General features: G+C 43.6%; 2 protein-coding genes across 2 annotated transcripts in view; both read right to left on the reverse strand.

The window, feature by feature from the left end:
- The window catches only part of LOC135976036 (nascent polypeptide-associated complex subunit alpha, muscle-specific form-like), a 1165876-nt gene that overhangs the window by 657913 nt on the left and 482273 nt on the right, over positions 1 to 25690 (reverse strand). The window lies entirely within an intron of this gene.
- LOC112058664 (nectin-3-like) overlaps positions 1 to 25690 on the reverse strand; it is a 79698-nt gene that overhangs the window by 18442 nt on the left and 35566 nt on the right. Inside the window, 2 exon segments of the mRNA XM_024112895.3 lie at positions 7556 to 7673; positions 14665 to 14961. Coding sequence (XP_023968663.3) covers positions 7556 to 7673; positions 14665 to 14961 — 415 coding nt within the window.

Below are 25690 nucleotides of genomic sequence, written 5' to 3' on the forward strand. Positions count from 1 at the left end.
ACATCCCAACATTATCCTTGAATTGTTAACCGGTATATTTCTTGCTATGTGCTCCTTCTTCAATGACAGTTTCTACGGAGAAGGGCTGGAAGGTGAAAGAACCTCGTACAGACACCTGAATCAGAGGATGTTATCCAAATGGGGAGGGAAATGTTGTAGGTACTCATGGACAGACTGGTATGGGGCCCTAGAAGGATACTTGCACATACATAAAAATTGGGGTTAGAAAGAGGCTGATGAACAATTTCCAGAGAATCTTGGAACAGTACCAGCTTGAAGTCTCTCTCAAAGAGCCTGTGTGGGGATGGTGTTGCTACCACAGGGTGAGTCACCATCGAAGAAGAGGATGGAGGGTAAGCAAGCTCAGAGAAATAAGCTGGTACCAGTGGGGAGTGCCTCTCAGTACCTTTCAGTAATGGTGATTTGGGCTCTTTGAGGATTCGGAGGTCTTTGTGAGATAGGAGTCTGGACAGGACCAGGACGTGTGGATGTGTTTTCTCAGGAGTAAGCATATGGGATAAGCATAGCACCAGAATAGGTATGGTACACTTTTCACTTCAGGCTATGGAAGACTGTACCAATAAGGACTTTGCCTCCGAATCTCAAAATGAAGGCTGAGTTGGACGCCAGTGTCAGAAGCTCTCTAGATGACTTCTAGGTATGCTACTGTGGTCACAGTACTGCGGGAAAGGGAGCCTCAGCAATATCTGTGTTTGGACATGAGGTCTCTTGAGACCCAGATCAAGGAAGTGACTTTCCCTTTTTCATCTGATTCTGGAGAATGGGGTCTTTTCTTGGGAAGTTTAGCATCTTTGGTTACTGCCGAAGTAGCACTGGTCAATGGAAAGGACAGTTACCTGTTCGGTAACTGGAATTCCTCGAGATGTGTTGCTCCTGTCTATTACACAGTAGGTGTGCGTGCTCGCCACGTGCACCGGTGCCAAAAGTTTTCCCCTTAGCAGTACCCGTAGTGGGGGAGCTCTGCTGCGAACCCTGGAGCGTTGCCTCTATATTGCGCTATAAGGGGAGCTGCGTACTCCCCCCTCACCCTCGGTTCCTTCTTGCCAGACAACTCCGACAGAGGGGAAGGAGGGCAGGGTGTGGAATAGACAGGAGCAACACATCTCGAAGAACACCAGTAACGGAACAGGTAACTGTCCTTTCTTCTTCGAGTGATTGCTCCTGTGTTTTCCACTATAGGTGAATCCAAGCTATATCTGATGGAGGCGGGTAGGAGTTTAAAGGTTATCGGGGCGGAGTACAGCCCTACCAAACCCAGCGTCGTCCTGTGCTTGGGAGATGATTGCATAATGTGAGGAAAAGGTGTGGACAGAGGACCACGTGGCCGCCCTACATATGTCCTGGATAGGGACGTGGGCTACATAGGCGGCCGACGAGGCCTGCGCTCTCGTGGAATGGGCCTTTATGATAGGCGGTGGGGGAACCTCAGCCAAGTCATAACACGTGCGTATGCAGGAGGTGATCCAGCGGGAAAGGCGCTGGGTGGAGACTGGTTGTCCTCTCATATGCTCAGCCAGTGCAGCGAACAGTTGCGAGGATTTCCTGAACGGCCTGGTCCGGTCCAGGTAAAAGGCCAGCTCCCTACATACGTCTAGCGTGTGTAGGCGGCGTTCCTCATTGGAGGAATGGGGCTTAGGACAGAGTACCGGTAGGAAAATGTCCTGATCCATATGGAAGGCGGAGACCACCTTGGGGAGAAACGCAGTGTGTAGGCAAAGCTGGACCGTATCCCTATGGAAGACCGTATACGGGGGTTCCGAGGTCAAGGCCCTAAGCTCCGAGACCCGACGGGCTGAGGTGATAGCCACCAAGAAAGCCACTTTCCAGGACAGGTGGGACCAAGAACACGTGGCCAAAGGTTCAAAGGGAGAACCCGTGAGGCGGGATAGCACTAGGTTCAGATCCCATTGTGGGACCGGGGCCCTGGCGCACGGAAACATATGGTCTAGTCCCTTTAATAAGCGGAAGGTCATCTCATGGGGAAAAACTGAGTGACCCTGCTCCGGAGGGTGCAAGGCTGAAATGGCCGCTAAATGTACCCTGATGGAGGCTGGAGCTAACCTTGGGTCCCAAGGGACAGGAGGTAATCTAGAATAAGTTGGAGGGATGCGGCTGACAGGGAGGAGCCCCACTCCCCCGCCCATCTAGAAAACCTAAACCATTTGGCCAGGTAGGTCCGCCGTGTGGACGGCTTTCTGCTCTCCAGCAGAATTCGCCTGACATCCTCCAAACACCTTCCCTCCTCCTCATTTAACCATGGAGCAGCCAAGCTGTCAAGTGAAGAGCGGACAGATTGGGATGGAGGAGGTATCCCCTCTCCCGGGAAAGGAGATCCGGGCGGAGCGGCAGCCGCCATAGGGGGGCTGCTAACAGTTGCAGGAGGGTCACGTACCAATACTGGCGGGCCCAATCCGGGGCTATGAGTATGACCCTCGACCTGTCTACCTTTATTTTCTGTAGGACCTTGCCTATCAGTGGAAACGGTGGAAAGGCATAGAACAGTTGGCCGGACCACCGGAGGAGGAAAGCGTCCCGGTCACCCCCCTTTGTGCACCTGCCCTGGAGCAGAACTGGGGGCAGAGACAATTCTGGGCGGTAGCAAAGAGATCTACCTGGGGAGCTCCCCACTCTCGGAAGAGTTGCCAGACGACCTCCCAGTGGAGTGACCACTTGTATTGGTGGGAGAAAACCCTGCTGAGGTGATCGGCTCACGTATTGCGCGTGCCGGGTAGATGAAAAGCTCTCAGAGAAATATCGTGGGCTATACAAAATTCCCATAGGTCCAGGGCTTCCTGGCACAAGGCCAAGGAGCGCGTGCCCCCTTGCCTGTTGATGTAATACATCGCGGCCATATTGTCTGTGAGGACGAAGTGAACTGAAACATGTAACCCTTGGAAATGGTGCTGAGGACCCATTGGTCCGATGTTATACGGGACCATTGCACTCGGAAGGCAGATAAACGGTTGCAGAACATGAACTTTATTAACTGGGGGCCTTCCCTGGCAACAGGCTTGGTGGCCCCCCTTAAAGAGTCAAAAGCGCCTCTTCCCCTGCCTCTTGCCCTTGGAGGGGCCAGATCACGGGGCTGAGCGAGACTGGCACTGGGACCTACGTCTCTGCTCCCTCGGCCTCTTAGGTGGTGGCTCATATCTTCTGCCTCCAGCTGGAGGAGCCAAGGTCTGTGGCCTAGGTTTGTCCTTAGCTCGTGGGACATATAAGCCCAGAGTTTGCAGGGTGGTGCGGGAGTCTTTCATCCCGTGCAGACGTGTGTCTGTCTGATCTGCAAACAGGGCCTTCCTGTCGAAAGGCAGGTCCTGCATGAGGGACTGGGACTCCGCGGACAGCCCCGATAGCGAGAGCCACGACGCCCTGCACATGGCAACAGCCAAGACCATGGAACAGGCCGCTGTATCTGCTGCGTCTGAAGCCACTTGGAGGGCCGCTTTCACTGCAGCCACTCCTTTGTTGACCAAAGCTCTGAACTCCTTCTTGTCCCTATCCTGGAGAAGAGGTTCGAACTTTGGCAGGGACTCCCACAAATTAAAATCACACCGGCTCAGTAGGGCTTGGTGGTTTGCCACCCTGAGCTGGAAGCTCACCTAAGAATAAAACTTCCTGCCGAAGGTATCTAGTCTCCTGACGTCTTTATCCTTGGAAGTGGGCACGGGTTGGCCATGCCCTTCTCGGTGGTTTACAGACTCCATCACTAGAGAGTTAAGTGCCGGGTGAGAGTACAAGTATTCGTGCCTTTTTGCTGGCACAAAATACTTTCTCTACACCTATTTAGAAATAGGCACCAAGGAAGCCGGGGTTTGCCAAAGTGAGGTCAATATGTTGGCCACCCCCTGGTGGAGAGGTAGGGCCACATGGCCTGGTGTCGAGGAGGACAACACGTTGAACAGGGTGTCCGATGGCTCCTCCATCTCCTCAGCCTGGAGCTGGAGATTCAAGGCCATCCATCTAAGGAGCTCTTGGTGAGCCTTAAAATCTTCCTGCAAGGCAGGTGGGGGTGCCGCTATGGATTCCTCCAGTGCTGGAGAGGGGACTGGGTTTGCACCCAGGGCGTCGGGCGGTACCGGTGGTTCAGCCCCCAAGTCCAAGCCCGGAGCAGCTGGTTTGGTGCCAGTTGACTTTTCCCGGTGCCGGGGCGGGGATGTTGAGTGTATCTGCAATGCCCCAGCCACCAAACGGGGTCTCGCCGGTGCAGGTAGTTGGGGCCATGGTGCCCACGGACACCACTACCCTTGCCAAGGTGCCCCTTGTCACTGACTAGCATGGGGACTAGTGGAGCCGCTTGATCGTGAGGAGTGGCGCGGCCCGGGGACGGGCGGCTGGGCGCTGAAGCCAAAGCCACTGAGGAACGCACGGTGCCCTATAAGCATCGGGAGCGTTCACGGCAACATCGGTGCCAGCCCCGAGATTTAAACCTCGACGACAAAACCTGTAGCCATCAGAGGTACTGCTTCCCGATTCTCCCCGTCGACCATAGCTACGATGCCTCGGTGCTGGTGACTGTCGAGGGGCGCTTCGAGCAGGACGTCTGTCGGAGCAAACACTCGAATCTGAGCGTTGGTGCCGATGGCGTCTATACCTGCTCCTATAACTTCGGTAGGAAGAGGATCATTGACGCCTCTTTTCTCAGTGCCTGCGACCCCTCTGGGTCGTGGTGGACCCTCGGGAATGCCTCTCAGGCGAATCGGCCAACGGAGTGGAAGTCTGACGCAGGCTATGAGATGGCCTCGCGGGACGGGTAGGTACCTCATCCCCAGAGAGGGGGCTATGCCAGACCGGGGAGGGTTGATGAGCTCCCAGCGGCGGCTTCCCGCGGGATCGGGGGCCCGTCTTGGGCAGCGTGCCTGGCACCGGAAGGGCGAGGATATCACGCGCTGCCTGCACTGCCTCCAGCGTCGACGGGATCCTCAACGCAGGAGAGAAACACGCGGACGGGACCGACTACTCCGCTCAGCGTGAATCAGAGGTCTGGGTCCCGAGGGCAATCACGGGCTCCCCAACTCGGGTCCCGCCTCACCCCTGTCTTTCTCTCGGCGCCGCTGAGTCTTCCCTTGCTTCTTAGTGGGGGAGCAGTGCCAACTGGTTGATGAGACGTCGCTCTGCACCGACAACGTGCTCGAAGCCAAGTCGGGTCGGCATGTTGGTGCCGGGGCCAATGCTGACTCCATTAGTAGGGCCCGGAGACAGATGTCCCTTTCACGCTTCTTTCTAGATTTGAACGATCTGCAGATTTTACAAGGCTCACTTACGTGAATCTCGCCCAGACAGCGAAGACACTGAGTGTGTGGATCGCTCCTGGGCATAGAACTGTGACAGGAGTCGCACGACTTGAAGCCTGGGGCATGGGGCATGCACCAAGCCAGGCAACTAACTAGAGAAGCAATCTACGATGAAGAGTTCTACTATTAAGGCTAGAAGCGCTACAGCAGAGCTGGAGCACAAAGTTCCGACTACCTTCACTGACGGCAAGAAGGAACTGAGGGTGAAGGGAGTGTGCAGCTTCCCTTATAGCGCGATACAGAGGCACCACTCCAGGGGACGCAGCGGTGCTCCCCCACTACGGGTACTGCTAAGGGAAAAACTTCCGGCACCGGTGCACGGTGCACGTGGCGAGCACACATACCTACTGTGGAATACACAGGAGCAATCATTCGAAGAACCAACAATATATTTGGGGGTGACTCACTACCTGGGTCTCAAAAAGCACTACATAAATAGGAATGTATGTTTTTCCAACCTCAATTTTTTAGATCTGTTTTTAAATCTTAAGTAGACCCTACCTTAGAGGGAATGTGGATTTCTCCCAAGCAGCAGAGAGGCTGATTGAATCTCCATCGCTCCAAGGGAAGGACGTGTGGCACATATGGGAAGGTTTGAAGTTCAGAGTCTTCGGCATAACTCACACATGGGGCTGTGGATGAGGGCTGGGAGGTGAGGGCGGGGGTGAGGGAGAGAACAGGGACTCAGAGGAAAGAAGGGGTGAACCCTCTCAAAGTGTGAATTTGTGCTAACAGAACAAAAAAACTAAGAAGAAACTAAAATGAGAAAGGCATAAGAAAGCCAAGGGTAGCCAGCTGCATAGTTCAACTACTGGGCACGGACTGCTCCGTTGCAAGACACCGGCAGTTTATTGGGGTTTGAGGGTGAAGAGGGACATCACTGACAAAAATCGCTGAGCAAAAGTGCACGAGCAGGCAGCGTATACGGACGTACAGCACCCACAGGGACACTACTCAAGGAAGAGAGAGAGAGTGTGTGTGTGTGTGAGATTTCTATGAGTGAAGTGTCAACACAGTCTGCCATGCAATGCCACATGCTACAACTACTTTTCATGAACTGTACTCTAAAAATTCAACATGTACAGTGAATGAACATCCTCAGACTTTCTTCCACTTGAGATCTTGTTGACTATAGGCCAGTGACTGCTAGACAACTAAAGAAATGTTTTATTTCTGCAGCTTAATAGCTATCCTGCTTGCCAATCTCAAAGTTTTCCCACCATAGGAGTCAAATGGCTAAACAGGCATAAATCTGTACTTGTTTAACTTATTTTTCATTGTACATGCATGGACTTTTATTGTCATTTCATTGCGTGAACACAACACACTGCCGCAACACACAGTCATTTGTCATCTCCCCAGCAAAACAAGGATTCATTAACCTCGTTGTGTGCAGATTTGTCCATCTACTTCCAAGTTATTAAGATCGCTCAGCATCTGTTATTACTATTACTTAGAATATAACCTAGCCCCTTTATTTTAAAATTCAGTGGGACAAAACGCAAAAATACATCTATTCTGCACCTGTTCAATTCTGTATTTCTTCAAAGGCATTATTTAGAATTTAAACTAGATTTGAAATCAACTTCAACTGAAGTTTTTTCTGGGACAAAGAGGTACAGATGAGATTCTACCTTTGCCTTCCCCATAATGCCACTACTTTGTTCATTTTTCAAAAGAAAGTTCAATTAAATACCCCACACATGACCCAGCTCTCCGGCCTTGCATAATAGCGGTCTGATCCTTTGCATTGTAGCCCACTATCCTGCCAATAAATTGCAATCTCAACTTTTTAAAGTCGGCATTCTTATAATGATTTAGTTTCTGCAAAAGAGTTTATTACAAGAAATTTGTATACAAGTTCCACCTACAATTTCTTGAAATTAAGTTCTCTGCTTTTACAAACCACATTAGACTTTTCTATACCACATGAGGAATGAAATTAAATCTGGGAATTGGTTTAAGTGTTATGAAAGCCCCTTTACTGAGAAGGTTAACATGTCTTTTAAAACTAGATCCATATGTCTAAGGCATCAGTATGGGACATATTTCAATAGCAGTCATTTCTAACTGCATAGAATGTGCATTAGTCATGTACTGAAGCCAGACAAGCTAGCAGCAGTTAAAGGGCCTTGTTTCCACTAGGTCGTAAGCCAGTAACACTCTTCAAAACTCTCCTTTATTAAAATATAAATTGTGTACTTAAATGGAAAAATGAATCTTTCGTTTTCATGAACACTCACCTGGTCCAGGTAAATTCCATGGGCAGTGGATTTGCATCAGCATTACACCGGAGCTGAACATGCTCTCTTCCAATGAACCAGTTTCCATCATACCCAGTTACTGAAACTTCAGGGGCATCTATAAAATATGAGTCATTTCACATTCCGATATTCAAAGTACATTACTTAAAAGGAGACATGCATTGTTTAGAATGAGATGTCTCCATATTGTATTTAACTAACAGTATGGCAGTGCTTAATCTCCAATGAGCAATGGTAGTCCTACCTGGAAAGCTTAGTAAATTACATGTATACATGTGTAGTTGGTATCAGAGGCTTAACATAAGCAAATCAGTGGGCCCCATAAGTTTTTAGTTTTTTAACTGAAACGAGTGGAGATAATTCTATAGTCTTTACATCAACAATGCCAATTTTTAGCATAATGCAGTGCTAACTTCAATAGTTCAAATAAACCAAATTCTGTGAATTCAAAAAAATTCATATTACACGGTGGTAAATGATGAATTGCACATACGACATGAGTAACTTCTGGCTAATGATTTATACTGTAGTAGGTATCGGCACTGTGCCTATGTTAATACTACTAGTCAAACCAACAAGGAACTTTAGCGTATTCTATTTTTAATTTTTTTTAATTTCTTTTCAAAGGACTCAAAAAGCAATTAATAGTGATAATGGCTCCAATCTGAATCCCATCTTCCCAACTTCTTTCAACCCCTCAGTACGGCAGTCTTGCCCACAGAATCTCACACTAACCCAGCTGTAGAAAATGTCTGACAGTTTTAAATACACACTTATTGGAAGGCTTCAACTGGTGTGCTTGGGGCAAATTCACAGTATTCTACAACACAATGTAACCATTCAAATATAACTGACACACCAATTGAAAGGGTCTGCTACAGTAAAAAATAAAGTAAAAATTACACTTAAGTAATCTGAGGTCAGAATTCAGAGTAGGATAGTTGCTCTCAGTCCAGGACAGCAGGTTCAACTACTTCCTCCAAATGCAGGTGGCACAAAGGTTGAAAAGGAGAGAAAGGCTTGAAATCTCTCTCTCTTTCTCCTCACTGAAGCCACATCATTCCAACTCTTATATAGTTTAGTGTTATTAATGTATGTTTGAGGCATATTATGGATATTGGTTATTGCTACTGGGTTCGGCCAGAAAGGTTACATTACAGAGACTGGCAATTTCCTATTAGGCCGGTCTCTCTTCAGCTATTGTCATCACTAATGTAAGGATGCAGCTTTTTTCTCTCCAGACTGCGCACTAATGCAAATGACATGTAGGGAGTAGCAGTTTAAAAACTGGCAGTCTTCCTCAACAGGACTGCCTTAATAGTCAGTTAATCTTCATTTTATATTTACACATAAAAAAACACCTTATGATAATGTCCTTCCTTATTCGTGTATCAGGGCACAGGGCCTGGATGGAGTATTAACAGTTCTCACAATCTGCTTCTTATTCTTATATTTATTTATCACTACTCCAGTACAATACTCTACTTGGTTCAAGTGTGGAGATTCAGAACTCAGTTGAAGACTGTTAGTATACGTTGAAACAAAACACTAAGCAGAACTCCTTCTCTATTCATGCTCAACACAATTTTAAAGAACTCTAGGCAAGCTCTCATAAGTATGAAGTCCCATATCTTTTTATAATTTGTTCTGGAAGTTGTTAACGTTTCTTCGTTTCTAACTAATATTGGGGAAAAGATGCGTAACATAGTCTAAAGTTCTTTCCAAATTCAATTACAGACATTAAAACCAGCCAATCCTCCAATACAGACTGTTCTAACATTGTTAAAAGTTCATTGATTGAATAGAACATACTTGTCTTTCAAAAATGTTCTTTACAATTCTTACAAGTTTTTAATAGTGGGTTTACTTGATAGGATACTGTAAGGCTCTGTTAAAGGAGGTTGTGTATTACTTGGAATAGGTCATAATTTTAGTCTTTTAATACCATTTCAAATGTTTCCTGATTCCATGTTAACAATTTTACTATCAATAGCATTCTCAGACCGTACGTTTATTTATTATGGTATTGCCCCAAGATAAATGAAGCCAAAAAATCAATAATTATACTAAAGTCTCAACATCATTCCCGTCCTTCATACACCAAATCGATTACCAGTGGTAACCATAAAAAGAAACTGTTGTTTAAATTTACTGAAAATTCTCTTTTCGTCATGTGTTTATGCCACCAACTAGTAACTGATGGTAAATATTTAATTTTTTGATACAACGGATTACAGCAAGGGACCTGATTTTCAGTAAGGAGAGAAAGTATCTTTAAAATATTTTTACCACTCAGTTGCTTTTCTGAAGTAGTAATTAAGTTACTCTAACCCATCAATAGATGTAAACTACAAGCTTTTTCTATTCTGAGATCTACATCTTACACTTCCTTTCCCCCTCTCCTGCACACCCAGTAGTGTGTTATAGTTTGTGTTTGAAAATGGATGCCTAAAGCTAACATTTTGAATCCTTAGGAACCCACATTTTTCTGGACTTCTGAAAATTCGGGTCATATATTTGATAGCCCAACTTTAGGCATCCATTTTGGGTTATGTGGACTAAAGTTTGTAACAGCACATCAAAATGACCAACATAGCATACAATGTAAAGTTTTAAGAAATTCAACTTATTTATGGCAAGTTACAAGTTACTCTTCAATGGGGAGAAACTGACTGGAATTTATTTGGGGGGCAACTCTTGTCAAAGTCAGCAGGCCATCGAGCACAGCACTATTAGTGGTCAATCTAGGGAGATATGTTAAGGCCATGTCTTCAAACTGCAGTTTGACCAGGGGAGTGTGAAAAGGACTGCACGCCAAGTCCTGTACTTCAACTCCCCTGCATGGATGCCGTGGGTGTGAACTAAGAGGTTCCTAAATTCACACTAATGTAGTCCTGTTTTAAGAACCTCTTAGTTCAAACCCACAGTATCCACATGGGGGAGTTGCAGCTCAGCACTTGGTGTGCAATGATATTCACACTCCCACCATCCAAACTGCAAGGCATTGTAAACAAGCCCTACATTTGTTAGGGCTTTAAACTGTGACCATCAAGACAGTGTTTGTCAAGTAGCCAGAAGTTCAACAGCAAAGGGCTAGAAAGAGGTCTTTTATTGTTTTATTTGTTAATGAACTGAAATTTAAGTAGTACATGTGCCATACTTTTTGCTTGTGATATGCTAACAACAGTAAAGATGCAGAATCCAAAACAATCTGGTCATACACAGAAACTTATTTGCTGCAATAAAGACACAAACATTGCTAACAGATGAAAGCGCTGCAAATTTCTACAGCTGAGATAGAAGGGGCAGTTATGAAATTATAAAGATTATTATTAGGGTCAAATAATGAGGAGGGCTTGGTAATTTATCATCTTCTGTCACTTGTTTCTTTTAGGGACGTCAAGTTTAACAACAATTTATATTAAGAAAGAAAATAAACTTCCAAGTGGAGGGATTCTCAAATTATCCACACTATCTCTAACACTCTCAGTAGCGTAGTGAATGATCTGGTTAAGCATAGTTATCCCAGAACATTTTTCATCACTGAAGTTCTTTGGGAATATCATGACTTGTATTATTCCAAATGTGAAAGAAATGGCAACCACCATTTCGAGTGTTTTTAAATACCTCAATTCTTGTTGAAGTATTGGAGTATAAGCTTTCGTGGGTGAATGCCCACTTCATCAGACGCAAGTAATGGAAATTTCCAGAGGCAGGTATAAATCAGTATGGAGATAACGAGGTTAGTTCAATTAGGGAGGGTGAGGTGCTCTGCTAGCAGTTGAGGTGTGAACACCAAGGGAGGAGAAACTGCTTCTGTAGCTGGATAGCCATTCACAGTCTTTGTTTAATCCTGATCTGATGGTGTCAAATTTGCAAATGAACTGGAGCTCAGCAGTTTCTCTTTGGAGTCTGGTCCTGAAGTTTTTTTGCTGTAAGATGGCTACCTTTACATCTGCTATTGTGTGGCCAGGGAGGTTGAAGTGTTCTCCTACAGGTTTTTGTATATTGCCATTCCTGATATCTGACTTGTGTCCATTTATCCTCTTACGTAGTGACTGTCCAGTTTGGCCAATGTACATAGCAGAGTGGCATTGCTGGCACATGATGGCATATATAACATTGGTGGACGTGCAGGTGAATGAGCCGGTGATGTTGTAGCTGATCTGATTAGGTCCTGTGATGGTGTTGCTGGTGTAGATATGTGGGCAGAGTTGTCATCGAGGTTTGCTACATGGGTTGGTTCCTGAGTTAGAGTTGTCATGGTACGGTGCGTGGTTGCTGGTGAGAATATGATTAAAGTTTGTGGGTTGTCTGTGGGCGAGAACTGGCCTGCCTCCCAAGGTCTGTGAAAATGAGGGATCATTGTCCAGGATGGTTTGTAGATCACTGATGATGCGTTGGAGAGGTTTAAGCTGAGGACTGTAGGTGATGGCCAGTGGAGTTCTGTTGGTTTCTTTTTTGGGCCTGTCTTGTAGCAGGAGGCTTCTGGCTACACGTCTGTCTCTGTTGATTTGTTTCTTTATTTCCTTGGGTAGGTATCGTAGTTTTGAGAATGCTTGGTGAAGATCTTGTAGGTGTTGGTCTCTGTCTGAGGGTTGTACCTCAGGGCTTGACTGTAGATGATGGATCGTGTGGTGTGTCCGGGGTGGAAGCTGGAGGCATGAAGGTAGGCGTAGTGGTCAGTGGGTTTTCGGTATTGGGTGATGTTAACGTGGCCATCGCTTATTTGTACTGTGGTGTCTAGGAAGTGGACCTGCCGTGTAGATTGGTCCAGGCTGAGGTTGATGGTGGGGTGGAAGCTGTTGAAATCATGGTGGAATTCTTCCAGGGTCTCCTTCCCATGGGTTCAGATAATGAAGATGTCATCAATGTAGCGTAGGTAGAGAAGGGGCGTGAGTGGACGAGAGCTGAGGAAGCATTGTTCCAGGTCAGCCATAAAAATGTTGGCATATTGTGGGGCCATGCGGGTGCCCATGGTGGTGCCACTGGTCTGGAGGTATATATTGTCACAAAATTTGAAATAATTGTGCGTGAGGATAAAGTCACAGAGCTCAGCAACAAGTTGTGCTGTGTCATCATCAGGGATACTGTTCCTGACAGCTCATATTTCATCTGTGCGTGGGATGTTTGTGTAGAGAGCCTCTATATCCATGGTGGCTAGGATGGTGTTTTCTGGAAGGTCACCAATGCATTGTAGTTTTCTCAGGAAATCAGTGGTGTCACGGAGATAGCTGGGAGTGCTGGTGGCGTAGGGTCTGAGTAGGGAGTCCACATATCCAGACAGTACTTCAGTGAGAGTGCCAATGCCCGAGATGATGGGGCATCCAGGATTTCCAGGTTTGTGGATCTTGGGTAGTAGACAGAATAACCCCGGTCGGGGCTCTAAGGGTATGTTGATTTGTTCCTGTGTTAGTGTAGGGAGTGTCCTGAGTAGATGGTGCAGTTTCTTAGTGTATTCCTCAGTGGGATCTGAGGAAAGTGACCTGTAGAATTTGGTATTGGAGAGTTGTCTGGCAGCCTCCTTCTGGTAGTCAGACCTGTTCATGATGACAACAGCACCTCCTTTATCAGCCTCTTTGATGATAATGTCAGGGTGGTTTCTGAGGCTGTGGATGGCATTGCGTTCTGCACGACTTAGGTTATGAGGCAAGCGATGTTGTTTTTCCACAATTTCTGCCTGTGCACGTCGGCGGAAGCATTCTATGTATAGGTCCAGACTGTCATTTCTACCCTCAGGATGATTCCATGTGGAGTTCTTCTTCCTGTGTTGTTGGTGGGAGGGCATCTGTGTATCAGTGCACTGTTCAATGTTATCTTGAAAGTATTCTTTGAGTTGGAGGCGGCGAAAGTAGGCTTCCAGATCACCGCTGAACTGTATCATGTTCGTGGGAGTGCTGGGGCAAAAAGAGAGTTCCCAAGATAGGACAGACTCTTCTGCTGGGTTGAGTGTGTAGCTGGATAAACTGACACTATTGCTGGGTGAGTTAGGGGTACTCCTGTTGTGGCCCCATGTGGCAGGTAGGATTTTAGAAAGCTTATGGTCCTTTTTCCTTAGTAGAGAGGTGAAGTGTGTAATGTAGATCTCCTGTCTTATTTTAGTAAAGTCCTGCTATGTACATTGGCCAAACTGGACAGTCACTACGCAAGAGGATAAATGGACACATGTCAGATATCAGGAATGGCTATATACAAAAACCTGTAGGAGAACACTTCAACCTCCCTGGCCACACAATAGCAGATGTAAAGGTAGCCATCTTACAGCAAAAAAACTTCAGGATCAGACTCCAAAGAGAAACTGCTGAGCTCCAGTTCATTTGCAAATTTGACACCATCAGATCAGGATTAAACAAAGACTGTGAATGGCTATCCAGCTACAGAAGCAGTTTCTCCTCCCTTGGTGTTCACACCTCAACTGCTAGCAGCGCACCTCACCCTCCCTGATTGAACTAACCTCGTTATCTCCATACTGATTTATACCTGCCTCTGGAAATTTCCATTACTTGCATCTGATGAAGTGGGCATTCACTCACGAAAGCTTATGCTCCAATACTTCTGCTAGTCTTAAAGGTGCCACAGGACCCTCTGTTGCTTTTTACAGATTCAGACTAACACAGCTACCCCTCTGATACTCTATTCTTGTTGAATGGGAAAACAGATTTTGCTTATAACAAGTCCCTGTAAAGCTTAAGAGGAGGAATTGAATTTTCAGCTTCAACATCTGAGTATTAGTCACATTTGTTAAAAAATAAGGGCCCATGAAGAAACATAGGAGGAATATAAATGGGTAATTAAATCAAGTTAATTAAAAGTTAAGCAGCAATGTGTCTCAGCAAGTAGGACATCCGAGTGGGTCTCAGGAGACCTGGATTCTACTCCCAGCTCAAGCAGTGGCCTGCTGCAAGTCCTTGGTTAACTCACTTCACCACTCCCTAGCTCTGTTTCTCCCATATGTGTGATGGGGCAATGAGACTGACCATTCTTTGTACACTGCTTGCAGATCTACTGATTGAATGTACTACAAGGCTTAGTTGTAATATGACAGAATAGCAGCTGTAAAAGCAATAGTTAACTTGTTGTTTACTTACATAGTATGTCCAATGTGTAAGGATATCTCAGCTCCTTTTCCAAAGCCGGATGCCTCACAACACAAGTTATGCGTCTTCCTCTGGCAAATTTGGTGGGTATGAGTTTGTACTGACTGACAACCGTCACAGTTTCATTTGGAAATAAAGTAGAACTGGATTCCATTTCTCCAAGACCTCCTTCCCAATCAATATCTGCAGCAGGTTTTCCAGTGGCTGCTGTACAAATGGCTGCTATTGTCTGATTTTCACCATCTATTAAAGAGTTTGGTCCCTTTGTTAGGCTCACAATGGGTTCAACTATTGAAATTAAAAAAATAAGTATGTTTTCAGTCAAGACAGAAAATTTCATTAACCTCACTTCAATTGCTGTATGTACATTTTATCCCCAATAGCTTACAGCTACTAACTCATTTTCAAGGCAGATTTGTTAACCAGCAGGTAAAGTTGATGACACAATGGATACTTAAAAGTAATCTGGACAATTGGCAGCTCTGACATCCCTGTGCTGCACATTGCCAGGATGGACTGTTTAAAATCAAAGTGATATAAGTCACATTTTAATCAGCAAGCAAGAACTCTTGTTTTAAATCATTTGTTTTAATCTAGCTTTGTATCTGTACTTTATTCCTCCCCCTAAGGTAAGCTTGATGCTCATTCGTTGGTAACCATTAAAACATGTGAACTGCAACTAAATATAGCCTTTAGGCTACATTTGGTGGGATTGGTTTTACTAACCAGGAAGAGACATTATATTTTACACATTTACTTAAGCAATTCTATAGTTTAACTTACATTTATTCAGGTTTTTTTATAAATATCATAGAAATGTATGATGCACTTATTTACAACTACACATCTCCAGTGTGGTCTTAGAACCCAAATCTTCTTTGTTGTGTACCTTAAGCGCTATCACCTAACTAGTTTCATAGATATCTGGGTGGGTTTTTTGTTTGTTTAGGTTTTGTTTGTTTGTGATTAAAGAGAAAGTAGTACTAAAGATTCTTGCTCCACAAGCTATTAAACAAATCAGACCCCGTTATGTCCTTCAGCCTACTTTCTTTGATAGTTAACAGTGTGACTTGCAGCATTATGCTCTGGCCATAAAACATTCTTTTCACTTCTCTTCATTTTTCTTTTTTTTTTTTTAAATATAGCTATCAATATAATCAACATGCAAAAACTCAACATTGGGAAAGACCTGAGAGATGCCCAAGAATCAATGACATCCAGGAGGTTGAACTTGTATACATTAAGGGAAGCCTCTGAAGAAATCAAACTTTTAAGTGCAAGGAAATTTAGTCTACTTATGAATGTCAAGCCAGTTACAAATAAGAGATTGGTTTCACTCACATGCTGCAAGGTACTAACAGGGAATATCCAACTGCCCAACATTTTGTGAACTCAGGTGTCCAGAGTATCTCTACTGCAATTTATATTTAAAAGAAAATAATTCTTACAGTAGTTAGTATTAACTTAAAGTCAATTTGTGTATATATATATATATATATATATATATATATATATATATATATATATATATATATATATATATATATATATATATATATATATATATATATATATATATATAAGGTTCAATTATGCATTCGCCCAGTGAACACAGTTAGTCATCCACCAATTCTTGACCGAACATAGAATTCTTACTTAATCCAAGTGTAGTCTATTGTTTAAATAAGGCCACTTGTAGATTGAGATGTTAGTAACTTTGTATAGTAACTCAAGTTCTTCAAGGTGCATCCCCCTACATGTAAAAACAGACTGCAAAGCAGTGGGGGGAAGGGCGGACAGTAGAGCACCTATCAAGACATCTCTAAGAACTTCAGTTCCTGTAAAATTAAACCACCTTTCCTTTCTCAAGTAGTGTCCTGATGGGTGCTCCACTTCAAGCAACTGCCAACCAGGATCCATAGGAGGGAGCAGATTTGGAGTCAGATTTAAGACTGCTGACAAAACAGCACTGTCAATAGCAGTATCTGACCTGGAAGCATGTACCAAGATATATTGTTTGGAAAAACTGAACTGATGACCAAGTTGCGACTGATAGTAACAAATTCTCGTAGGTATTTTGTCCACAGGTTCTGCTCTTGGTATGCATGTCCCAAATGAGAGTGTTTTTATTAATAGCATTGTTCTGTTGGGGTTGTGCCAGCACTGTAAGAGCCCTCACAACCGTCATAGCCAAGACTACGCCTACTGCTCACAGTTCCTTTGCCAATAAGAATTGGAAGTGTCAGGACTCCTTAACTGCAATAGACATGTCATCACCAACTTGGAATCTAACACAGCTTCCTAGGAATTTGATGCTTTGTGTCAGAGTCATAGACTTTAAGATCAGAAAGGACCATTATGATCATCTAAGCTGACCTCCTTCACAACGCAGGCCACAGAATCACACCTACCCACTCCTGTAATAAACCCCTAACCTATGTCTGAACTACTGAAGTCCTCAAAGCATGGTTTAAAGACTTCAAGGCACAGAGAATCCTCCAGCAAGTGACCTGTGCCCCACGCTGCAGAGGAAGATGAAAGCCCCCCAGGATCTCTGCCAAAGTGCCCTGGAGGAAAATTCCTTCCCGACCCCAAATATGGCGATCAGTTAAACCCTGAGCATGTGGGAAAGACTCACCAGACAGACACTCAGGAAAGACTTCTCTGTATTAACTCAGATCCCACCCCATCTAACATCCCATCACAGGCCATTGAGCATATTTACCGTTAATAGTCAAAGATCAATTAATTGCCAAAATTAGGCTATCCCATCATACTGTTGCCGGCCCAGAGGGCCCGAGGGGGCAACAGCGGGGTTCGTTGCCTGGTGTGCGTCGCACTGATAAACACACTAGGGTGGAGAAGCAAACCAAGTTTATTCAAGATTTTGAAAAGGCACTCAGGAGACCAGCATGTTTTACATTAGAAGCGCAACAAATATAAGCAAGTTTCCCCTTTTATATTTCAAGCTGTTTGTGTAAGCCTTTTGTTCTGTTTCCCCTCCACTCCTCCCTTCCTGACAGCATTTACAGTAGGCACTACATTGTGGTGTGTTAGAAAATTTCTCGTCCGCATGTTTATCTTTGGCCTTGCGGGCCTAGACACATGTAGACCTCCCCCCCCCCCCATCACTACCGCTTTTGCTAGTTTGAGCGAAACTGCAACTGTCTGCTAAAAAAGCTGACTGTTACATGTTCTGCTTTCAGGCTGTTAGCATTTAGGTTGGTTAAAGTTCACAAGATGGAGTTACTTTGGCTCACTTAGACCCAGAGCAGTGGGGTTTCATTGACACTTATGGTCTTCCATCCTCCCGAGTTACCTGGTAGCTATGCCTAGTGACACCAACAATACCATCCCCTCCATAAACTTATCAAGCTTAGTCTTGAAGCCAGATGTGTCTTTTGCTCCTCCCCCCCGCCACTGCCCTTGGAAGGCTGTTCCAGAACTTCACTCCTCTGATGTTTTGAAATCTTCATCTAAATTTCCTGATGGCCAGTTTATATCCATTTGTTCTTGTGTCCACATTGCTTCTGAGCTTAAATAATTCCTCTCCCTCCCTGGTATTTATCCCTCTGATATATTTATAGAGAGCAATCATATCCCCCCTCAGCCTTCTTTTGGTTAAGCTGAAAAAGCCTCCTTTCATAAGACAAGTTTTCCACTCCTTGGATCATCCTAGTAGCCTGTTCCAGTTTGAATTCATCCTTCTTAAACATGAGAGACCAGAATTGCACACAGTATTCCAGATGAGGTCTCACCCGTGCCTTGTATAATGGTACTAACACCTTCTTATCTCTGCTGGAAATATCTCGCTTGATGCATCCCAAGAGCGCATTAGCTTCTTTCACAGCCATATCACATTGACAGCTCATAGTCAACCTGTGATCAAGCAATACTCCGAGATCTTTCCCCTCCACTGTTACTTCCAATTGATACATCCCCAGCTTATAACTAAAATTCTTGTTATTAATCCCTAAATGCATGACTGTAGGGAGCCAGGGTGGCTTCCCTCCAAACCTGAGGGTAAAGGGCCGCTCTCTCAGCCTGAGTGGGCGGGGCCAGGCCAAGCTCACTCCACCCCCCGGAAGGGGAGGGGCAGGAAGTACAAAGGGCGGGGCCCTTAGCTCAGTCAGGGCAGCACCAGGGAGGGAGGCAGACGCAGACGGCGGGCTGCTCCCTTCAGACCCTGCTGCCTCACCAGGGGAGGCCCCGGACCAGGGGAAACCTGACCTGCAGGAAGGACTGGAGCTACCAAGACTGCCAGCAACCGAGTACCCCGAGGAACCGGAGGAGCCCGAGCCAAAGGGAGAGCTGGAGCTGCCAGCAGCTGATGACCCAGCCGACCCGCCTCGGGACCAAAACCCAGACAGCACTACAGACTTTTGCCGGCGCTCCCCTGCCTGAGGGGCATGCCACAGCCTTTTGCGGGCGCCCCTTGCCTGAGGGGCGTGCTCCAGACTCTGGCCGGCGCTCTCCCCGCCGCTAATTCCCCAGTGACAGAGGCGTGACCCAGGCTGGCCAGTGCCGCCGTAGCTCCCCCACCGCCCTTAGCGGCCCGGTGGGCCAGCCGACAAGGATCACAATGACCTTACACTTTTCACTATTACATTTCATCCTATTACTATTACTCCAGTTTACAAGGTCATCCAGAGCTTCCTGTATGATATCCCAGTCCTTCTCTGTATTGGCAATACCTCCCAGCTTTTTGTCATCTGCATACTTTATTAGCACACTACCAGTTTTTGTGTCAAGGTCAGTAATAAAAAGATAAAATATGATTGGTCCCAAAACCAGTCCCTGAGGAACTTCATTGGTAACCTCCCTCCAGCCTGACAGTTCACCTTTCAGTATGACCTACTGTAGTCTCCCCTTTAACCAGTTCCTTATCCACCTTTCAATTTTCATACTGATCCCCATCTTTTCCAATTTAACTAATAATTCCCCATGTGGAACCTTACTGAAATCAAGGTAAATTGGATCCACTGTGTTTCTTTGGGCTAAAAAAATCTGTTACCTTCTCAAAGAAGGAGATCAGGTTGGTTTGGCATGAGCTACCTTTTGTAAAACCATATTGTATTTTGTCTCAATTACCATTGACCTCAATGCCTTAACTACTTTCTTCTTCAAAATTTTTTCAAAGACCTTGCATATTACAGATGTCAAACTAACAATCCTGTAGTTACTCGGATCACTTTTTTTCCCTTTCTTAAAAATAGGAACTATGTTAGCAATTCTCTAGTCATGTGATACAACCCCTGAGTTTACAGATTCATTAAAAATTCTTGCTAGTGGGCTTGCAATTTCATGTCAGTCAGTGTGGATTTGTTTTGGTTGACCTTGAGGCCGAGGGAGGCTAAGAGGTCTACGGTCTTTTAAGTTCAGTATTTGACCCATTGTGGAAAAGCACCTGTCAGCCAGCTTAAAGGTGCAGATTCCCTAGGTATGCTACCACTACACATAGGACATTGGTAAAATACCTGGGGGGCCAAAGACAGAGTGAAGGGTAGAACACTGTACAGATAGTTCAACTCTATACCATGAACCACAGAAACTATGCTGGGAGAATTAAAATGTGGATATAAATTGTCCTGCAGGTAGAGCACCACAAACACTGTACTGGAGAAACCAGAAAACGACACCCTTAGTGTTCTGGTTATCTCTAATCTGAGGAGAGAGAGACACCAGTGCTAGAAGTTGACAAAAATCAGAGAAATAAGAGTAAAAATGTAAACCAAGTGGATGGGACAAGATGAGTTCCAGCAAAAGAAGCATCATTTCTGATAGCACTGGTCTACAATTTTTGAGAAGTCGTCTGCTTCTCAAAATGTGCTATTTATTATATATTTTGATGTGCTGAATTCAAATATGACAATTAAAACAACTGATTGGCTACTGTTTCTAAGATATTTAAGTTTTTACATTTTATGTCTATGTATATTGTGTAGATAGTAGAGTTTTAATCATAAATTGTAAATCTAGGTCTTTTCATGTGTTTATGGTTGCTTTACATGATAATATTTCACCTGTCCTGTTTATGTAACACTTTAAAAATCAGCAAAAGGGTTATATAAATAAAATTTATTATGAAACAAAAGGCAAAAAACTATTATGTACATAGTTCAGTCCTATTCAGTGTCTACTCAGCGCTTCTTGGCTTGTCTCTTGTATTCATTAAATGGAGCATCTCTTGTCACTGTCCAGCAATAGTCTGCAGGCATTGTTGAACTCCATTTGCCCAGATAGCGTTTCTCCATTGTTGCAATGTCCTGGTGAAATCGCTCGCCGTGCTCATTGCTCACTGCTCCGCAGTTCGGTGGAAAAAAATCTAGATGAGAGTGCAAAAAATGTATCTTTAGTGACATGTTGCAACCAAGGCTTTTGTATGCCTTGAGGAGGTTTTCCACCAACAACCTGTAGTTGTCTGCCTTGTTGTTTCCAAGAAAATTTATTGCCACTAACTGGAAGGCTTTCCATGCCGTCTTTTCCTTGCCACGCAGTGCATGGTCAAATGCATCATCTCGAAGAAGTTCATGAATCTGAGGACCAACAAAGATACTTTTCTTTATCTTAGCTTCACTTAACCTTGGAAATTTTCCACGGAGGTACTTGAAAGCTGCTTGTGTTTTGTCAATGGCCTTGACAACATTCTTCATCAGACCCAGCTTGATGTGTAAGGGTGGTAACAAAATCTTCCTTGATTCAACAAGTGGTGGATGCTGAACACTTTTCCTCTCAGGCTCCAATGTCTGTCGGAGTGGCCAATCTTTCTTGATGTAGTGGGAATCTCTTGCACGACTATCCCATTCGCAGAGAAAACAGCAGTACTTTGTGTATCCAGTCTGCAGACCAAGCAAGAGAGCAACAACCTTCAAATCGCCACAAAGCTGCCACTGATGTTGGTAATAGTTTATGCACCTCAAAAACTGTTTCATGTTGTCATAGGTTTCCTTCATATGGACTGCATGACCAACTGGAATTGATGGCAAAACATTGCCATTATGCAGTAAAACAGCTTTAAGACTCGTCTTCGATGAATCAATTAACAGTCTCCACTCATCTGGATCGTGAACGATGTTGAGGGCTGCCATCACACCATCGATGTTGTTGCAGGCTACAAGATCACCTTCCATGAAGAAGAATGGGACAAGATCCTTTTGACGGTCATGGAACATGGAAACCCTAGCATCACCTGCCAGGAGATTCCACTGCTGTAGTCTGGAGCCCAACAGCTCTGCCTTACTCTTGGGTAGTTCCAAATCCCTGACAAGGTCATTCAGTTCACCTTGTGTTATGAGGTGTGGTTCAGAGGAGGAGGATGGGAGAAAATGTGGGTCCTGTGACATTGATGGTTCAGGACCAGAAGTTTCATCCTCTTCCTTGTCCGATTCAAGTGAGAATGATTCTGGTGCATCAGGAACCGGCAGTCCTTCTCCGTGGGGTACTGGGCGTATAGCTGATGGAATGTTTGGATAATGCACAGTCCACTTTTTCTTCTTTGACACACCTTTCCCAACTGGAGGCACCATGCAGAAGTAACAATTGCTGGTATGATTTGTTGGCTATCTCCAAATCATTGGCACTGCAAAAGGCATAGATTTCCTTTTCCTGTTCAACCACTGGCGAAGATTTGTTGCACAAGTGTTGCAGCATATGTGTGGGGCCCACCTCTTGTCCTGATCGCCAATTTTGCAGCCAAAATAAAGGCGATAGGCTTTCTTAACCATAGTGGTTATACTGCGCTTTTGTGATGCAAAAGTCACTTCGCCACAAACATAGCAGAAGTTATCTGCATTGTTCACACAAGTACGAGGCATCTCTGCTCACTTTGGCTAAACAGAAATGTGTCCCTTTGCAAAATCAAACACTGACAAATAAGAGAGCACGACACTGTATGATTTCTAGAGCTGATATAGGGCAATTTGTTCAGCAGAGTGATGAAAGCTTCATTATGATTGCATCATCCATGACTTCTAGGAATAACATGATGCAATTCATATCATGTATGACACAATACCAGCTTCAGATTGCATCATTCATTGTTTTGCCTAAAAAGCAAGTACTGTCCAAACCCAGTCATAGATTTATTCATAGATCCAGTCAAAGATGTATTTTAGTCATTTCTGGTTTAAATTGAGATCCCTTCCCTTTATAACTCACTTATCCTCCGCCATTCCCAAGTCAAGGGTCGTATATACTGACCCAATAGCATATCTTGAAAACTAGAGCCAATCAACAATTTTAAGCATCATTTTCGTTCTCAGTGATCCAGAATTAGTAAAGTTTGACTACATTTATTTCAGAAGCTGTCGAGCAGTGTAGTCTGAGTTCAAAGGCAGGCTTCAGTTCTGGAGTCTCCAGCAACAGTGGACTGCCTCTGAATTCCAGCTGAAAGGCATTACTCATTTGTGTGAAAGAGAAGCTGTGACAGCAGCACTAGACATTGTTTCTGCTATGAGCTCTTTACTGTATCAAACAACAAAAGCAAAAACAAAAACAAAAAAATAACCCCACCCCCTCCGCCCCCATCACACATTATGGCATTTTAGTGCTAGATATGTGATCAGGGAAAATTCCTCATCAACTTTAAGTTCAGTTCCAAATCCTTTTTCTCTTACTACTTTAGGAAACTGCACATAAACAGATTAACTTGATGTTCAATTTTGTTTTTACTTTTCTTGTTTATTAAGTTTATGTTTGAATGAAATTCTTAGTCTATAGAAGTTGAATACTTCTATTGACAATTGTATCTACCTTAATTTCCCTTAGAATGTATATTTGCAATCGTACATTAGCACCCAAGCAATTTCTTTTGTACTCTCCGCATAGCTCAACAATCTTGCAAATTTCAGTTTAGATATAACTACTTTTTTTTTTGTTGACAAGCAAGTAAGGTGTGCTTTTCCTTAGCTCACCATCATTATGGCTGTTTACCTACAGATTAATGACGGGCTGGCAAGTTTTTCTGACCATTCTTCCAGACTGGTATGCACTGTTGAGATTTTAAAAGTTTTTTGATAATCAGTTGGAAGCTTTGGACAGGCACGTTAAGATAACAAATAGTTTAAGATACAAATAGTTAATACTGATTTTTAGTCGAAGAAATTCATTTGGAAGTCTAAGAACCCTTGTTATCTTTGAAATAGAAAAAGGGGAGCAAAGTAATTTTATAATTTTGTAGTTATTTCACTTTACAAAGACTGCAGCCACAATATGTTCAATGTGTCTAAATAATAGCTGCAATCTGTTCATTAAAATGATAGTAACTAGTTTTTCAAGATCAAATATATTTGAACGTTCAGATTCTCTGTATTCTAATCTGTAACAGCAAATTATTATTTTTTTAAATTTACAAAAAAAATTATGAAACAGTGGGTATCAATATGTTTCCCCTCTTTACAACTGTTCCCCTCTTTCCCAATTTTAATGGATACTTTTAGTGGTTTCATGCTCATATTTGAAATAGTCAGAAAAGTTATAAGATTTGCTCTTGAGCCTTCTGTGGTATATTTACAAAAGCCAATAAGTGGAGAGATTGAAAGGATAATATGTGTCTTGTTTTAAGAATGGGAAATCAAGCCATGCTTTCAGGTTGGAATTCATTTGTTTTCATGTTGTATTTCTCAATACATTTGTTCCATCTGGATTTAGCCCCTCTTCCCATGTATAGGACAAGATACTGTTAATGGTCTATTATAAAGTTTTGGGTTTTCTTTTTGTTTTTTAAACTTTTACTATACCACTGAGGTAACTAATTTCCTAGACTAAGAGTGGTTCAGATGTGGCTTTTCTCCCCCATGATATCCAGTGTTAAGTGGTGACATGTGAGCTCAAAAGGCAACACTGGACTTAAGTTCAGGACAGCTTAACTGGCCAAGAGGTACTGCTGAACTGCTTTTATTTCAAATATCATTGCACATATCTTGTCATAGTTGAGTTTTGTGTAATTCAATGCTGTAATCAGACTGAGTCACACTTAATGGGGGACCATCAAGAAGTTCAAGATTTTGCAGCAACTTTGTTTTAGTGTATTGGTTTTTAAAAGTTCAAGTTTAATCTTTCCTGCAATGCTGCTAACAGGACAAAAAGTTGTATTCATTCCCGAGAGATGTATAATGTAAGTGAGCGGTTAGCTTTATTGATCAAATGAGAAGATTCACCAGAATACAAAACCATTTCAATTTTTCAAGCGTTTTCATCTTCAGTAACTTAAAGTGCTATAGGTAAAGTAATTTTTTAAAATGCTTTTATGCCATTAAAGTACGTTAACAGAAAAGCTTAAAATAAAAAGTTACTGCAAAAATCATGATCAGAAAGGATCACTAACTCTAAAACATCAATGCTTTTAATTAAGTTACAATATTTTCCTTTATATAGCTTATATGTCTAGTTCCAGCTGATTTCTTCTGCAATAGTTAACATGCAAGTGAACAGGTTTAAGGATTATAGTTCCCATACGTTAGGTGTTCTTGTCATCAATGCTGCAGGACTAAAATAGTTCGGAACTACTATTTTAACAAATAACCACCTCTGTTTAAATGGTTTATTTGATTTTAAATACCCGAGAAGCTTTCAAAACCTTAAATAGGTTTTGTACAGTTTTTCCAAAGCTTCTTAGTCAACCTTTCCAATTAAGCATTGGCTGTATTCAGTAAAATAACAGTTCAACGAAGACAAAAAAGCAGAGTATCACAGAACAATTTACAGGTGACTTATCCACAGGAAGATATTGATACATTTATTTTTAGGTCACAGAACTGCATATGCATACTTACGAGCTTCTTCAAATGTTATTTTCAAAGGGTTTTTTAACACTAATATTTTGCATAATGTTTATACCAATTTAGTTCAAAATATTGACATTCCACCTTTGACAGTGTTGTCTGAATTCTCCCCAAACCAGATTAAGCTGTACCGAGTTCAACATTGCTCACCTTCCCGTCCCATTTGATTATAGTCAACGTGCTCTGAGATATACAGCATGTGCCACTCTGCTATGAAGTAGTGAAGCCTGCTCAAG

The sequence above is a fragment of the Chrysemys picta genome, chromosome 16 (assembly GCF_011386835.1).
Source record: "Chrysemys picta bellii isolate R12L10 chromosome 16, ASM1138683v2, whole genome shotgun sequence".
NCBI lineage: Eukaryota > Metazoa > Chordata > Testudines > Emydidae > Chrysemys > Chrysemys picta.